The 15,255-nt window shown below is 57.2% G+C and overlaps 8 protein-coding genes across 8 annotated transcripts; 5 read left to right on the forward strand and 3 right to left on the reverse strand.

Moving 5' to 3' along the window:
• Positions 1-104: 104 nt before the first annotated feature.
• Positions 105-866, forward strand: BDY17DRAFT_318422 (uncharacterized protein; the record flags this gene model as incomplete). Its single annotated transcript, XM_033736186.1, has 3 exons — positions 105-120; positions 179-577; positions 679-866. 3 exons carry the CDS (start codon positions 105-107, stop codon positions 864-866), a joined length of 603 nt encoding a protein of 200 aa, XP_033587434.1.
• BDY17DRAFT_336942 (uncharacterized protein) lies at positions 828-3,346 on the reverse strand (the record flags this gene model as incomplete). The annotated part of the gene is made up of 1 exon (XM_033737946.1): positions 828-3,346. A coding segment is annotated over one exon (2,358 nt), but the record flags the coding sequence as incomplete, so codon positions are not given.
• A 1,381-nt stretch (positions 3,347-4,727) lies between these two features.
• Positions 4,728-6,902, forward strand: BDY17DRAFT_254739 (immunoglobulin heavy chain-binding protein, KAR2; the record flags this gene model as incomplete). Its single annotated transcript, XM_033731461.1, has 4 exons — positions 4,728-4,848; positions 4,916-5,225; positions 5,279-6,298; positions 6,356-6,902. The coding sequence occupies 4 exons, from the start codon at positions 4,728-4,730 to the stop codon at positions 6,900-6,902; spliced, it is 1,998 nt and encodes a 665-aa protein (XP_033587436.1).
• A 329-nt stretch (positions 6,903-7,231) lies between these two features.
• Positions 7,232-7,856, forward strand: BDY17DRAFT_326741 (NUDIX hydrolase domain-like protein; the record flags this gene model as incomplete). Its single annotated transcript, XM_033737561.1, has 3 exons — positions 7,232-7,340; positions 7,405-7,616; positions 7,677-7,856. The coding sequence occupies 3 exons, from the start codon at positions 7,232-7,234 to the stop codon at positions 7,854-7,856; spliced, it is 501 nt and encodes a 166-aa protein (XP_033587437.1).
• A 59-nt stretch (positions 7,857-7,915) lies between these two features.
• On the reverse strand, positions 7,916-9,490 carry BDY17DRAFT_284953 (cell division control protein 2 serine/threonine protein kinase). The gene is made up of 3 exons (XM_033732103.1): positions 9,195-9,490; positions 8,799-9,139; positions 7,916-8,735 (listed from the first exon to the last, which is right to left on the reverse strand). Exons 1-3 carry the CDS (start codon positions 9,229-9,231, stop codon positions 8,133-8,135), a joined length of 981 nt encoding a protein of 326 aa, XP_033587438.1. The 5' UTR covers positions 9,232-9,490; the 3' UTR covers positions 7,916-8,132.
• Position 9,491: 1 nt separating this feature from the next.
• Positions 9,492-12,810, forward strand: BDY17DRAFT_284955 (uncharacterized protein; the record flags this gene model as incomplete). The annotated part of the gene is made up of 3 exons (XM_033732104.1): positions 9,492-12,068; positions 12,162-12,396; positions 12,586-12,810. Exons 1-3 carry the CDS (start codon positions 9,754-9,756, stop codon positions 12,808-12,810), a joined length of 2,775 nt encoding a protein of 924 aa, XP_033587439.1. The 5' UTR covers positions 9,492-9,753.
• A 203-nt stretch (positions 12,811-13,013) lies between these two features.
• BDY17DRAFT_326744 (uncharacterized protein) lies at positions 13,014-13,717 on the forward strand (the record flags this gene model as incomplete). Its single annotated transcript, XM_033737562.1, has 3 exons — positions 13,014-13,379; positions 13,433-13,494; positions 13,546-13,717. The coding sequence occupies 3 exons, from the start codon at positions 13,014-13,016 to the stop codon at positions 13,715-13,717; spliced, it is 600 nt and encodes a 199-aa protein (XP_033587440.1).
• Positions 13,718-13,745: 28 nt separating this feature from the next.
• BDY17DRAFT_254832 (family 18 chitinase glycoside hydrolase) lies at positions 13,746-14,795 on the reverse strand (the record flags this gene model as incomplete). The annotated part of the gene is made up of 1 exon (XM_033731473.1): positions 13,746-14,795. One exon carries the CDS (start codon positions 14,793-14,795, stop codon positions 13,746-13,748), a length of 1,050 nt encoding a protein of 349 aa, XP_033587441.1.
• Positions 14,796-15,255: the final 460 nt, after the last annotated feature.

Genomic DNA, 15,255 nt, shown 5'->3' on the forward strand with positions numbered 1-15,255 from the left:
AATGCGCAAGTCGGAGGTGCCTGGAGGACTTTCATACTTCAAATATTTCCATTCCATCTCTTCTCCTCTCTCTCTCGTCTTCTCTCCCTTCCACTCAAGACAAAATGTCAGGCTACGAAGGTAAGCACTGCCACAAAGCATCTATCCCTCCACCCACACCCTCTAACAAATCCCCCAGTGGAACACGGCATCCAACCGCAACCCCAAGACCAACAACCGCGCCGAAGACCAGACCTCACCACCTTCTTCGCCACCCTCGACCACGTCGACACCTCCGGCGCCCGCCAACCCCAAAACACCCACGCCCTCCCCATGCCCCGCGACATCAGCGCCGCCTTCCGCAACCTCGCCAACGCCTACGAAATGATGCGCAGCAGCGACGGGCACGTCGAGCCCTCGGATAGCAGCGATGAGTTGCTGGGCAGATTGGTGGAGAGTTTGATGGAGAGCGCGGAGCACCCGCCGCCGGAAGTACAGGGCGTCAGTGATGAGTATATTGAGCAGTTGGAGCGGGTGCCGAAGAAGAAGTTGCGCGAGAATATGAGCTGTCCGATTTGCGGGAATGCGTTTTTGGAAGGTATGTGTTCATTCTGTCTGTCTGTCTGTCATGCACGCAAAGCAAAAACAGTGGGGGTATCATGTTCAACGCTGACTCTCTCTCTCTCCCTCTTCCAATAGACTCGCATCCTCTCGTCGTCAAACTCCCATGTCAAGGCGAGCACGCCTTCGACCTCGAATGCATTCAACCGTGGATCAAGCTCAATCCGACCTGCCCCATGGACCGCCAACAACTCATCAAGAAGAAAACCGTTCCGCCGCCGCCGCCAGACGAAGAGGATGGAGAGTACGACGAGATGTTCGGATGAAGCGCACCGAAGTGGTCCTCCGAAGCACTCGAGCGCCTTCCGTTCCTGCCTCACCCTTAGCGATGGCGTTCTCTGGCGTTTTCTCTTAGATCGGTAGTCAGTCGTGTCTCATGACGTCCAGCTCAGTACAAGTCCCTCTTCACCCTGTCCAGCGCCTCTCTCGCCTCCGTGATCAAGTTCCTCGTGTTCATAATTTGCGTGATGACCTGCTCTCCCTTCATAATCTCGCTGTACAAGTCGTCAAACTCGGCGCCCTTGAGTCCCAGAGCGGCGTACATGTGTGGCGCCAGTCTCTGCTTGTCCAGGTCGTTGGTGCCGGGGATGATGGCCCACTCGCAGATCCAGTTCATCCGCTTGCGCAAATCCGTGAGAAACATGACGCCGTCAATGCTCTTCGTCGTCCTGAACCACCCCTGCCTCACATCATTGATGGCTTTCATGCTGGTGCGGTGTCTGCCAAGTCCAGTCTGGACGGCGTCCGTCCACCCCTTGATCATGACGCGGGCAGCGGCGTAATCCGCCCCCTTGTCGGTCAAGGGGTTTGCCTGGGCCTTTTTCGACGGCGGCAAAGGTCCAGCAACACCGGAGCTGGAAGCAGAAGGAGGTGCTCCAGCAGGCGCAGACACGAAGGGATTTGGCGCGGCGGCCGGGAGGAAGTTCAGCGCCATCGGCGCGGCTACGCGAGCAGAGGCCGGCGGAGCGACCTTTCTCGGTGCCGCTGGCGCGGCGGCGACGGCGGAGGGGAGCGGAGTGGAGGTGGCGGCGCCGGCCGGGAGGAAACTGAGCGCCATCGGCGCGGCTACGCGAGCAGAGGCCGGAGGAGCGACCTTTCTCGGTGCCGCTGGCGCCATCGCGGCGGAGGCGAGCGGAGTGGAGGTAGGTGCGGCGGGCGCGACGCTGAAGGGAGCGGGCGCAGCGGGCACGGCACCAGCCAAAGAGAAGGAGATTGGCGCAAAGGCCGACCGCGGCGGAGGCACCGCTCTCGACGGAGCAGCGGGAGTCGCAGCTGCCGCTGCCGCGGGAGCTGGCGTTGAGATCGCCAGGCTCGAGAAGTCTGGGAGCAGCCCTGTGGGCGCCCCAGAGGGGTTCTGAGGTGGCGGAGGAGGAGGTGCAGCCACTGGGTGGTACTGCACGTCCTCCATTGGGTCGGGGACCCAGGAGGCGGCGATGGTGGGCAGCATTTGCTGCTGCTGGTGGTGAGGCGGCGGGGGAGGTGCGCCGACGGCCGGAGAGAGGAGGACAGCGTGCTGCTGCTGTTGCTGTTGCTGCTGTGCCGGTTGGGGAGGTGGCCCAGCCGGCACAAAGGAGGGAGGAGGCGGCGCGAGGTACTGCTGCTGCCGCTGTGCTGGTTGGAGAGGCGGCCCAGCCGGCACGAAGGGGAAAGCAGGCGGCGCGAAGTACTGCTGCTGCTGTTGCGGCGGTGGGGGAGGCGCCGGTTCGGCCGAGGGGAAGGTCGCAGCGAAAAAGATTGTCCCGCAGGCGCGGACGGCGACGTACTTCACCGGCATGTCCTCCGGGATGTAGTCGGGCTCGAAGAGTGAGCCGCTGCTCTTGCCACCAACGCGTAGGGCAGCAGAGAAGGCGGCCAGGCTCTTCTGCTCGCGGACAGGGTCGGAGGGCAGAGGTCGCTCCCGTTCGGCCTTCTCGGCGGCTTCCTTGGCCTCTCTGGCGCGGATTGGGGCCCAGAAACGGGTCCAAGAGTCCTCCTCTTCCTGCACCTTCCTCTTCCTCTCCTCTTCCGCCTTTCTGACGTCCTCCTTGAACTTGTCAGATCTGCGGTACCAGTACCGCTCCAAATCCCGGGCCTTTTGCTCCTCGTGGCGAAGGTCCCAGTATTGCTTGGCCTTGAGCTCTGAGATCCCATGATTGGCTACGGGGTTGATCGTGCCAATTTGAGGGGCAGGGCGGCAAGGTCTGGCTTGCACAGGAGCGGCGGCAGGCGGCGGAGGACAGGCGGCGAGAGGCGGCAGACGGGCAGGCGGAGGGGATGCTGGAAAGGAGCCAGGCATCCAGGGGGTTGGTGGTGGAGGAGAGGCAGCCAGAGACAGCGGACAGGCGGAAGGCGGGGATGCTGGGAAGGAGCCAGGCATCCAGGGGGTTGGTGGTGGTGTGGGCGCGTCGTGCTGCGCAGAGGCAGGGCCGATCAACACCAGGATCTTCCACCCGATCCAGCAGGCAAAGGCAGAAAAGAGAGCCGCAGGATCACGGCACACACCGAAGCAGGAGAGCCAGTACACGATGGCGAGCGTGTACAGCACGGCGCAGGCCGCGCAAACGGCCACGAGCTCGCCGAGCGGATCGTCCTCGCGAGAGTAGGACATGGTGGTGGTGATGGTGCGCAAGAAGAGAAGGCTGCTTGATGGGGATGAGCTTGTCGAGAAGGGACAAGCAGGCAACGTTCTTGCAAAAAGGTGTTGTGTGAGAAGGAAGAGGTTGGAGAGGAGTTTTAGGCAGAAAAGTCTGCAACTTAAGGTTTGTGCGTGCGACAATAGATGTATTGTCGTTTGTAGGGTGAGGTGAGGTTGTGCGACGTGCAAAGCGGGTGCAGCCGAAATGAAGGGAAGTTTCCAGTTTGGGAAGGAGCGAGGTGAATTTGGGGCTTGGCGTGCAGCTCATATTGAATGAACGCTGAGGAAACGCAGTGATGACGACTTTGCGTTCATTGCAAGCGATGAGGACGCTCTCAGCAGGAGTGTGGGATATGAAGCAGATGCGATACAGAACAATGAATTATGCGGGGGAAGAGAGGAGCCGAGATGGCAACAGCCCGGCGAGCTCAAGACCTAGAAATGCAACTAGGATGATCGGCCATTCTGGCGCATCCCAGTGTGCAAAGCAGAGAAGAAGCCAGCGGGAAGGGGTTCCAACCGATTGCCAGGCTGTCGTGATGTTCAGAGACTGACCTGACAGCCAGGAGCAGTTGAGCGGATTTCCCAGCAAAAGATCTCACAGAAGCCGGCCATCTGGCAGTTCTCGCCGATAAATGAAACAATGAAAGAGCCTTACGCTTTGCTGATGCATTTTACAAGAAAGGATTGTGCGAGAAATGTGCCAGACAGGCAGACTACGATAGGAAGATGGAGGACCAGCTGAGGATGATGATAGTGGCTGGTCTGGCTAATCTCACCGCTCGAGGCAGCGACGAGGGAATGCTGCAGCGTGACGATATGTTTTTGATGGCATCCTGGCTAGAGGAGATGGGGCAGTTCGGCTCGCTCGCCATGCTGATGGATGAGATGCCAATGTGCGCATGTCTTGGCCGTTCTGACTCTTCTCGAGGTGATGCTCGACCATGATGGCGCTGTGGAAGATGCCACCGTGTCTTTGGCTATTTTGAATAGAGGAAATGTGGCGTTCAGTCGGCACGGCAGTGTAGATGTTTCGATGAAAGGACGACCTGAAGTTGGGCGGGCAATCCCAAAGCGGACGGATCGACGGCGGCAAAGGAATGTGATTGGCCCGTTTGCGGGGAAGACCCTTGCCAAGGCTCGAGCGGCCTCCTGGGTGCAAGTTGGCCTTTTGGGCAAGAGACGGCGTGGAAAAGTTTCGAGGCGCTCGATAAAGTGACAGCTGGACCTTTGCCGTCATAATATCCCACCACCTCCCCTTCTCCTTTCCCTCCTTCATCCCATTCTCACACTCCCTCCTCTTTCGACTTTTCTTCGCCAATAGCACGCTGTTGCTTTCCCTTGATTCAATCTACTTTCTCCCTCCTGGGCCCCGCCCTCGAATCGTTTCCAGGGGAGCACGAGCTCAACTCCCTTCCCCTGTCCAACACTCCTCCCCCCTCCACCACACTCCAACATGGGGCGCTTTTCAAGAGAGAAGAGCCGGCCGAGTGTGCGAGTCACTTCGCCATGGATGACCGCCTTTTACATCTGCAGCATCCTGCTGCTTCCCATGCTCTTCATGGGCATGATCCCCTCCGCACGTGCGCAAGATGCCGCGACGGAGAAGGTCAAGAATGAAGTCACTGGCCCAGGTAAGCATGGCGCCCTCAGCACCAACAAACCTGTCTACGAGAACAACTCCAGCTGACCCCCATCCAGTCATTGGTATCGATCTCGGCACTACCTACTCCTGTGTGGGTATTATGAAAGGTGGCAAAGTCGAAATCCTCGTCAACGACCAAGGAAACCGGATAACGCCCTCCTGGGTGGCGTGGAACGACGAGGAGAGACTTGTCGGAGACGCAGCCAAGAATCAATACGCCGCCAACCCTCACCGCACCGTCTTTGACATCAAGAGATTGATTGGGCGCAAGTTCAACGACAAGGATGTTCAAAAGGATATCAAGCACTTCCCCTTCTCGGTCATCAACAAGAATGACCAGCCTCGTGTCAAGGTTGACGTCGGCGGGTGAGTACAATTGAATGCGATGAATATAGACGTGATTCTGACGACGTGCGCAGCGAGGACAAGACATTCACCCCCGAGGAAATCTCCTCCATGATCTTGGGCAAGATGAAGGAAGTGGCCGAATCATACCTTGGCGAGAAAGTTACAAATGCGGTTGTTACCGTGCCAGCCTACTTCAACGACGCCCAGCGCGCTGCCACCAAGGATGCCGGTACTATTGCAGGCCTGAATGTGCTCCGAGTCGTCAACGAGCCCACCGCTGCCGCTCTCGCATACGGCCTCGACAAGACCGACCAGGAACGCCAGATTGTCGTCTACGATCTCGGTGGTGGTACTTTCGATGTCTCCATCCTGACCGTCGATGAGGGCGTTTTCGAGGTGCTGGCTACTGCCGGTGACACTCATTTGGGTGGTGAGGATTTTGACCAGCGTGTGGTCGACCACTTCACCAAGCTGTACAACAAGAAGCACGACACGGACATCACCAAGAACGCCAAAACCATGGGCAAGCTGAAGCGCGAGGTCGAGAAGGCGAAGCGCACTCTGTCCAGCCAGATGAGCACCAAGATCGAAATCGAGTCGTTCCACGACGGCCAGGACTTCTCCGAGACTCTGACCCGCGCCAAGTTTGAAGAGCTCAACAACGACCTGTTCAAGAAGACGCTCAAGCCCGTCGAGCAAGTGCTCAAGGACGCCAAGCTCTCCAAGGCCGACATCCACGACATCGTTCTCGTCGGTGGCTCCACTCGTATCCCCAAGGTCCAGGCCATGCTCGAGGAGTTCTTCGGCAAGAAGGCCAGCAAGGGTATCAACCCCGACGAGGCCGTCGCTTACGGTGCCGCCGTCCAAGGTGGTGTGCTCTCTGGTGAAGAAGAGGCCAGCGGTGTTGTCCTCATGGACGTCAACCCTCTCACTCTCGGAATTGAAACCACCGGCGGCGTCATGACCACCCTCATCAAGCGTGGTACTACCATCCCTACCAAGAAATCTCAAATCTTCTCCACGGCCGCCGACAACCAGCCCGTCGTCTTGATCCAGGTCTTCGAAGGCGAACGATCAATGACCAAGGACAAGTGAGTAACATTCGTACCAGCATATTCACGCGATTCATTGCTAACATATCTTCACAGCAACCTCCTCGGCAAATTCGAACTCTCCGGCATTCCCCCGGCCCCACGAGGCCAGCCGCAAATCGAAGTCACCTTTGAACTCGACGCCAATGGAATCCTGCGTGTCAGCGCCGGCGACAAGGGCACAGGCAAGAGCGAATCCATCACCATCACCAACGACAAAGGCCGCCTGAGCGCCGAAGAAATTGAGCGCATGGTGGAGGAAGCAGAGCGCTACGCCGAAGAAGACAAGGCGACGCGCGAACGCGTGGAAGCGCGCAACGGCCTGGAGAACTACGCTTTCGGCCTGAAGAACCAGATCAACGACGACGAAGGCCTCGGCGGCAAGATCGACGACGACGACAAGGAGACGCTTCTCGAGGCTGTCAAGGAGGCGCAGGACTGGCTGGAGGAGAACTCGGCTACCGCGCTCACGGAGGACTTTGAGGAGCAGAAGCAGAAGCTGTCGGATGTTGCTTACCCCATTACTAGCAAGCTTTATGCTGGCGGCGCGGGCGGCATGCCGGATTATGGCGATGATGAGCCGAGTGGACACGATGAGTTGTAGTGGGGAGTAGAGTTTCTTATAGACTGACGGGGTTGTTTGTCGTTGTTGTGGATATATGCGGTTTGTTCCCTCCATTGGGCGGCGTCCTTTTCTTCTTCTTCCCTTCTCAGAGGGTTGTTGTGTGAATTGTACGTCTAGGTGGGAGAGTAGAGCTCGATATAAAATTGGGAATTGCATCCTGAATCGCCTGAACGACTTCAACCTGATAAACCTTCCACCGTGTGAGTCACGATGGCATCCCCCTCATTCCATCCACCAGCGGTAGATAGCGAGCACATTCGTCCATCTTTGAATCATTTAACACGCACCCTCCTCCATCCACCAACACAATGCCCACCCCTCACCCATACCCCCGCGTAGGCGTCGGCGTCTTCGTCTTCAGATCCCCCACCTCCACTCACTTCCTCATAGGCAAGCGGAAAGGGAGTATAGGCGCAGGTCAGCCGTCATCCCCCCCACAAACCCTCCAGTAAAACGTACCTCTAATTCTTGTGAGTGATAGGCACATTCTCCCTCCCAGGAGGCCACCTCGAAACCGCCGAAACTTTCGCAACCTGTGCTGCGCGCGAAGTCCTCGAAGAAACGGGGTTGGAAATTGAGGATGTGCGCTTTTTGACGGCTACTGAGACTTTCTTTGCGGGTGGGGAGCATTATGTTACGGTTTTTGTGAGGGGGGTTGTGAGAGCAGAGCAGAGAGGGGTGGTGGAGGCGAGGGTGAGTTGTTTTTTTGCTGTTGGGGCTTGGTTGTGTAGGCGGTGACTGATGAGTTGCTAGGTGATGGAGCCGGATAAGTGCGAGGGGTGGGAATGGGTTACGTTCCGCCAGATGAGGGAGATGGGTGAGGCGGAGGCGGACAAGCTGTTTTTGCCTTGTAGGAATTTGTTACAGCAGAGGCCGGAGGTTTGCGTTGCTTTGGAAGGGAAGGCGAAGGGGGATGAGGAGTCACGGGGGTGAGGAGAAGCATGTCACGAAGGACAGCACGAATGGAGCGGATGTGAATTGGAATGCTTGCATTGCTCTGCAGCTCAATCAACTCCAGTTACCCAGATCTTCTCGCCAGAACTCCTTTCGATTCCGATATCCGAGCCAGCTTGAATGCAAACGTAACTCCCGTGCCCTTTCGGAGGCCATGACAAAGGAGACATCTACTGAGAAAGATTCTGCCACATCACCCCTTTGCCAGTCGTTCGAGCCATCTCTTCGTCGCCCTTGTCGTCTTAACGTCGGACATCAGTGATAGCCATTCGTCCTCATCTTGTTGCCCTCCATGAAGTAGGGGTGGATGACGGCTTGCTTCGCGGAAATCCTGCCCGCGGGATCATACACCAACAGCGCCTCCAGCAAGTCCAGCCCCTCGTCGCCCAGCACCTTGGCTCCATCAGGCGTCGTCAAGCCATCATCCCCTTTCCGATCCCACTTGGGGAAGCTGCTCTTGAAATCGGGGAAGCTGGTGACCCCCGGCCAATCCTGCTCCGTCGGCGTGCCCAGCACACGGAAGATCTTGAAGATTTCGTCGATTTCGCTGTCGCCTGGGAAGAGGGGTTTGCGCGTGGCCATCTCGGCGAAGATGCAGCCTACGGACCACATGTCCACGCCGGTGGAGTACTGGCGGCCGCCGAGCAGGATCTCGGGCGCGCGATACCACAGCGTGACGACTTCGTGGGTGTAGGTGCGCAGGGGCACGCCGAAGGCGCGGGCGAGCCCGAAGTCGGCGAGTTTGAGGTTGCCGTCGCGGTCGATGAGGAGGTTTTGGGGTTTGAGGTCGCGGTGGAGGACGCGGTGGGAGTGGCAGTAGCAGACGCCTTGCAGGAGTTGGGATGCGAATTTCTTGACCTGAAGGTGCACGTGTTGTCAGCAGGAGTACAATAGAATGGTTGAAGGGAGATTGAAGCGCACCATATTCGCATCCAGCCCGAGGTGACCAGAGCGTCCAGCCATGACCCCCTCTGGCAACGGCTTTCCGCGCCCTCCCTGACTGACAGGCAACGCCTCCATGTACTTCTTGAGGTCGCAATCGAGGAACTCAAAGACGAGGTACAACTTGTGTCCGTCGGCGTGAACGATATTCAACAAGCGCACGATGTTGGGGTTGTTCATCTCTTTGAGAAGGGAGATTTCGCGAATGGCGGTGGAGGGGACGCCCTCATCTTCGGCTTCGAGGCGGATCTTCTTGAGGGCGACGATGCGCTGGTCGGGCGTGGAGAGGTCGCGGGCTTTGTACACGACACCGTATGTGCCTGGAAGCAGTGTAAGCAAGTGATCCGGAGGCAAAAAGAATGTCTGCTCACTCACCCTCGCCAATCTTCTCGAGTTTCTGGTAGTTCTCCATGGCTCCTTGGTCGAATGCGTTCGAACTTGGCGGTAACTGTGGGCTAGTGGGTGGTCTGGGTTGTCTCTACCGGCGAGAAGGAGTCTCCATTCAGTCCTGTATGCCGTGTGGTGCTCAGTTGCGGTGGCAATCGGTCAGTGTGCGGGAGTTGGTGGGCTGCTGGTGCGGGCAGTCAACAAACACGCTATTTCAGGTACAACGCGCCGCGAACGCGGATGCTGCCGAAACTTTAAAGCTTAATTGGCTTGTCGCGCCTACGACGTCACATTTGGCGCATGTTCACTGGGTACAGAAAGGCTGGTTTGTCTTATCTCTTCGCATTCTCGCCTTCCAGATCTTGTGCTCAGTCCAACGATTACACTTTGGTCTTCGGTCCTTGAACTCGGGCTGGATTTCCACAAACGACGGAGAGTTTGAGCTCGCCCCGCGCAGCATGACTCAGATCCACACCATCACATGAGGACGTGACAATCTCGCGATTCTCAGCCTGCGCCCAACAATCCTGATGAACAACATCTCAACATGGCTCCCAGCAGAGGAAGGGGCAGATCAAGGGCTACGGCGAGTGCAAGCAGGCCATCTAGGACGTCAACCCGCCCTCCACGCAACCAGCAAGATGTCTATCAGGAAATGCTGGATGAAGCTGCCGCTTCCGAATCCTGGCATAGCGATTCAGAGCGCCCGCTCAAGAAGCGCAGAATTGTCACAAACGACTCTGGTACCCCAGGATCCCGGGCGACTGCATCAAGTAGTGTTCGCGGACAGCGCGCCGTTCAGGCTATCGTCATTTCATCCGATTCGGAAGACGATGACGAGAGCGACATTGAGTTCGAAGACGTGGATCTGGACCAAACTACACCGAATGGACAGGCCGATGATATCGCCGATGTGTCTGTCACCATCGACCCCCAAACTACGCCAAAACGTCGTACTCCGGTGAAGCGCAGGCCAGCCTCGGCGTCAGAAAAGGCATTTCGCCTGTTAGTCCACAAGGCGCACGTGCTATGCCTCCTCGCCCACTGTATCTACGTCAACAGCTGGTGTAACGACAGCGCAGCACAACAGCATCTACATTCCAGGCTGTCGAAGAAGACTATCTCCTATCTCACTCCCGACGCCGAGCAGTCGCAATTCCAGCGGAATCGATCTTTCATGGATGGCCTCCAACAGGCTTCAGATCTCTTCCGGGGCAGCTTCGTGGTGAATGCCTCGGGCATGCGAAAGGCGACATGGCCTGCTGACGACGATCCTGACACCCCCCAAGTCGATGCCGAGGCCCTGGATCGAGCGGATTTCATTACAGCCGCGAAAGAAATGAGAGGAAGTCAGGATACAGCTAATCAACTGTTTTGTGCCATGCTTCGTTCGGTCGGTGTGAAAGCAAGGCTCGTATGTTCCCTGCAGTCTCTGTCTTTCGCTGCCTCTGGTCCGAAATCGAATACACCTCAAAAGGCCGTCAAACCCGTCGTGCTTGCCATGGCCTCGGAGACGGAGTCTGCAGCCAGCGATTCCAACACCGACACGAGTAGCGCAAAGAGGCCTACCAGCACAGGCAAAGTACCACCCGTCCGTCGCCGCCTGGGAGACCCATTCTTCGCCCCCGAAACCACTACATCCACCCCACTGCCCAAGAGAAAGCCGTTTCGCAAACTCGCCTATCCCATCTTCTGGGTCGAAGCCTTCAATGCCGCTCAGCAGAAGTGGATCTCCGTAGACCCAATCGTCACACGCACAGTCCACAAGCCTTCAAAACTCGAACCGCCTTCGTCCTACGAGCTGAACCAGCTGACATACGCCATCGCATTCGAATCCGACGGCGTAGCAAAAGATGTCACCCGCCGCTACGCTCGCGCGTACAACGCCAAAACCCGACGACAGCGCGTGGAAAGTACAGAGAATGGAGCGCAGTGGCTGCGAAAAGCTTTGCGTCTCTTCCGTCGCAGAGGCGCACCGCTCGATCGCGAACAACTCGAGGACTCCGAACTCGCCCAGCGAGAGGCGAGAGAAGGCTTGCCGGGTAACGTGCTGGATTTCAAAGACCATCCGTATTATGCGCTCGAGAGGCATCTGAAGCGACATGAGGTCATCCATCCGAAACGCGAGGCGGGGAAAGTCAATGCGGGCACGGCGGCGAAACCCAGGATGGAGAGTGTGTTTCGACGGCAAGACGTGCATGTCTGTCGGAGTGCGGAGCGGTGGTTTCGGGTTGGGAGGGAGGTGAGGGAGGGTGAGGTGCCGGTCAAGCGAGTGCCCGCTCGCCGAGCCAGGCGAACGGTGGATGAAATGGACGACGATGGCGAAGACAGTCTGGTGCCGTTGTATGCACCCTTCCAGACAGAACTATACATCCCGGAGCCCGTGACGAAGGGCAAGGTTCCGAAGAACGCCTACGGAAATCTGGACGTCTATGTTCCATCGATGGTCCCGGCGGGTGGAACGCACATCCACCACCCGCTTGCGCGACAAGCTGCGAGGATCCTCAAGATCGATTACGCGGATGCCGTCACGGGGTTCCAGTTCAAGGGGAGACATGGCACGGCTGTCATCGATGGCGTTGTTGTTGCAGAGCAGTACGCCGATGCCGTCAACGCTGCTATTGACGGGCTGGGCGATGAGCAGATGGAAGAGGAAAGCAAGGCAAGGAGCGCGGTGGCGCTGAGGATGTGGAAGCGTTTCTTGACAGGGTTGCGGATTGCGGCCAGGGTCAGTGCGTATGGCGATGGGAACGAAGGTGAACGTGAGAACGAACTGGAGCAGGAGATGGCGGAGGCAGAGCGCGATGAAGCCAACGATGCGGGCGACGGTTTCTTTCCTGGGGAGGGAGATGGGAATGTCGCGTTGCCGACTGCAGGGCTCTTCTCTCTGGATATATTGTCGACAACAGCGAAACCCTCAAAGGGCTCGAAGAAGCGGCGAGTTGAAGCAAGCAGTGAAGATGAGGCGGCGTTCACCTCTGCAGACGATTACGTGGACTACGAACCTAAGGTGAAATCGAGACCTCGCAGACGGAAGATCGTCGACGATGCGAGCAGCTATGACGAATACATGCCTGACGCCGATCAAAGCGTTGGTGAAGACGACGGAGGAGGCGGATTCTTCCCCGACGAAGCAAGCGATCACCCTACCGAGAACGAAGGCAGCATCTCTCGTGAAGCTGGGGATGTGGTACAAAGTGGCGACGCTAACGGCGATGACTTCGAAGAACACGGATTGAATTCACCTTCCCACGATGATATGAGAGGAGGCGGCTTTATGATCGAAGACGATGATATCGGAAACGAGCTCGATGACCAACTCCCACTCGTTGAAGCGGAGCCACACGGCACCGCCACCAATACGATCGAGCACCAGGAGCTGACGCACACGGCCAGCTCGGAGCGTCCTGCAGTCCCTGCCCACATTACAACCCCGCCAGAAGTGCAGATGGGGCATACGGCAGATGCCCAGGTTGATGCGTCCACCAGGGACGAGTCTCACGAAGCGAGAGAAGATCCGGAGACCGATCACGGCTCCATGCTATCTCATGATCCGGAGGACGAAGACGCGGAGCCGGATTGGTTGGAGAGCGGTAGTGACTGAACGAGTGAGAATACTTATGTAGCCATTGAACAGCTATCATGTCTTTGTATGACATTGACTGCTTCACTTCACTCTACTCTCAAGTAGCGAAGGCACGTGCTCGTTCAACTACTCTAATGTCAATATAGCAATCTTGGAACAACACTACACAGCACCCAAAACACTTCCAGCAAAAGCACAACTCTACTCTATCCCATCCCATCATGAATCTCAGCTCCGACACAACCACCCCCTACACCCTGCACACCCGCCACCTCACCTCCCAACAAACCCTCTGCGCCCGCAACCCAACCTACACCCAAAACCTCACGGTCCTCCACACACTGCGCGAACAAGTGGAGCAAGTGCGAGGCATGCTGCTCGCTTGCAGAAAAGCCCGTGACGCTGCGTCCGTCTCTGCACCTACGGCTGACGGAGGCGGGAGATGTAAATTGGTGAAGAGCAGGGATAAGGCTGATGCGGGGAGTGTAGAGGAGTTGGAAGCGGAGGTGAGAGAGTTGGAGAAGAGGTTGGCGGATTGGGATGATGAGGTTGCGGGGTTGGCGGAGGGGTTGACTGGACGGCCGAAGGTGTGTGGGATGTTCTTTCTTTTATTGAGGATGATGGACTGATGATTGACAAGTTCCGGGTCGAGGATGAGGTCAAGTTTATTGATGGGCGGTGGTGGTGGGCGCTTCCTGATGGGTTGGGAGTGATGGCTCTCCTGGCTTTGATTGGTTGCTGATGTTGGTGCAGGAAGAACTGCTTGCCCAGACAACTTCGAGCCAGTTCGGAGTATGCGTTCACCGAGATTGAGAAGGTGCCGATGATCGAGTGGGTGAAGCGACGTCTTTGGAAACTTTGGCAGCGCGCTTCTTCCGGGCGGAAACTTGCGAAAAGAACGAGCACGGGAAGCACCGTCTTTTGAACGGGCTTGTCCAGAATGGACGTCACTTTCACTCTCCGAGTAAGATGCCTGCTGCTTGATCAACGTTGCCGTTGGTCATGTTCAAAGCTGCGACAGCCTGCGGCTGAGTGAAGCCGAGTTCTAGCAGGAAGCCCACACTTTCCGAAGAGAAAGCATGAGCCGGAGGAGGTAGAGGCGCTCCAAAAGGCCGAATCGGAGCCTGTTGAGCCGGTGGAGCGGCAACGGGAAGTGGTGTTCTGACCGCCTGGGCCATATGCGCCGCCCAGTCCCAAGGCTGCTGTTGTCCGCCGGGCAGAGCGTTGAAGTACTCCCATCCCATCACACCCCCGAAAGTAGGATGCTTGGCTCGCAAATGTCGCAGAACCATTTGCATCTGCGGTAATGATACATGCCCTGCGCCCAGTTCGGGGTTGGTGACCAGTCCCATAATGACCTTGTTCGCTTTCCATCCGCATGAGATGATGGCATCGTACCAAGCCGTCGTGCTGGCATCGCCCCAGCCGCAGTAGAATTGAGTATTGTACCATGCGATGTCATGCCCTCGAAGTTGCTCTAGTTGACGATAGTCGAAGTCGGAGAGATGTGGCTGGCCTGGTAAGAGAGCAGTCGCCACGGGCGCCAGAGTAATGAGGAAATTCGGGCCAAAGTCCACTCGCAAACGATCAATGAGTCTTGTAATTCCGGCAAGCGACATGGGCTCTTCTACGTCTAGATCTATCCCATCTAGTTTGTGACGTCGTATGACATCGCGGAGAGGGCTGTAAAATGCTTCGAAAGAATGGGCGTCACCATCAAGACGGGCAAAGGTTCCTTTGGCGGCTCCACCAAGCATCCCGAGGACCTTCACACCGCTGGCCTGAAGCCAAGCCACCTCGCTCCATAGTACGTTGAATTTCTCGTGATCAGGTGGATTGTCGTTCAGCGTGATGTCTCCCGGTCGGTCATTCAGGTGGATTGCCGCGACGATTATGTGAGTTACTCCGGTGCGATTGGTGATGAGCGGGAGTAGAGACGCCACTTTGCCAGTTCCCGGGGCGTGATGTGTTTGGTGATACAAAATGAGCTTCGGACCATGCATCAATGGCAGCAGGTCGCCATTGAGCCCGGGAGGCATTTTCGAGGGTGCCTTGGTGTTGCTGACAATGGCTGGCAATGCTGAGGTGCGAACTAAGTTTGACGTGGCGTGGTTGATCTGCATGCACGTTAGAGTTGGCGGCAAGTCAGCCGAATATGTGGCAACATCACCCGCTGCTCTTCGCTCCTGCCCTTTCCTTCAACTTTCCTCACCTAGCAGCGAATCTCTCAAATCTCATCGTTTTGAAGCAGGGGAAAAGGCGGTGTTATCAAGTGTGTATTAGTTCTCGCTCTGGGAAGGATTAAGATAAAGAGAAAGCGATTTTGCTTGCGGGATGGTCAAAGTTTGCGCGTCGACTTTCATCTTCTTCCCTCGTCTTCAGCCGAGATCCGGGACCCGCAGAGGTCTCCCTCGCCTGTTTGCGGGAAGGTGCTGGGACTTGTATGGTCGGGGAGTATAATGT

Source organism: Neohortaea acidophila (assembly GCF_010093505.1).
Source record: "Neohortaea acidophila strain CBS 113389 unplaced genomic scaffold BDY17scaffold_9, whole genome shotgun sequence".
NCBI classification, from domain to species: domain Eukaryota; kingdom Fungi; phylum Ascomycota; class Dothideomycetes; order Mycosphaerellales; family Teratosphaeriaceae; genus Neohortaea; species Neohortaea acidophila.

Excerpts from the sequence above, each read along its gene's own strand:
- BDY17DRAFT_284953 (XM_033732103.1), bottom strand. The coding sequence starts at position 9,231 with ATGGAGAACTACCAGAAACTCGAGAAGATTGGCGAGG. Across the intron at positions 9,140-9,194 it reads ACTCGAGAAGATTGGCGAGG|GCACATACGGTGTCGTGTAC; the intron begins GTGAGTGAGCAG and ends CACTGCTTCCAG. Across the intron at positions 8,736-8,798 it reads TCGGGCTGGATGCGAATATG|GTCAAGAAATTCGCATCCCA; the intron begins GTGCGCTTCAAT and ends GTGCACCTTCAG.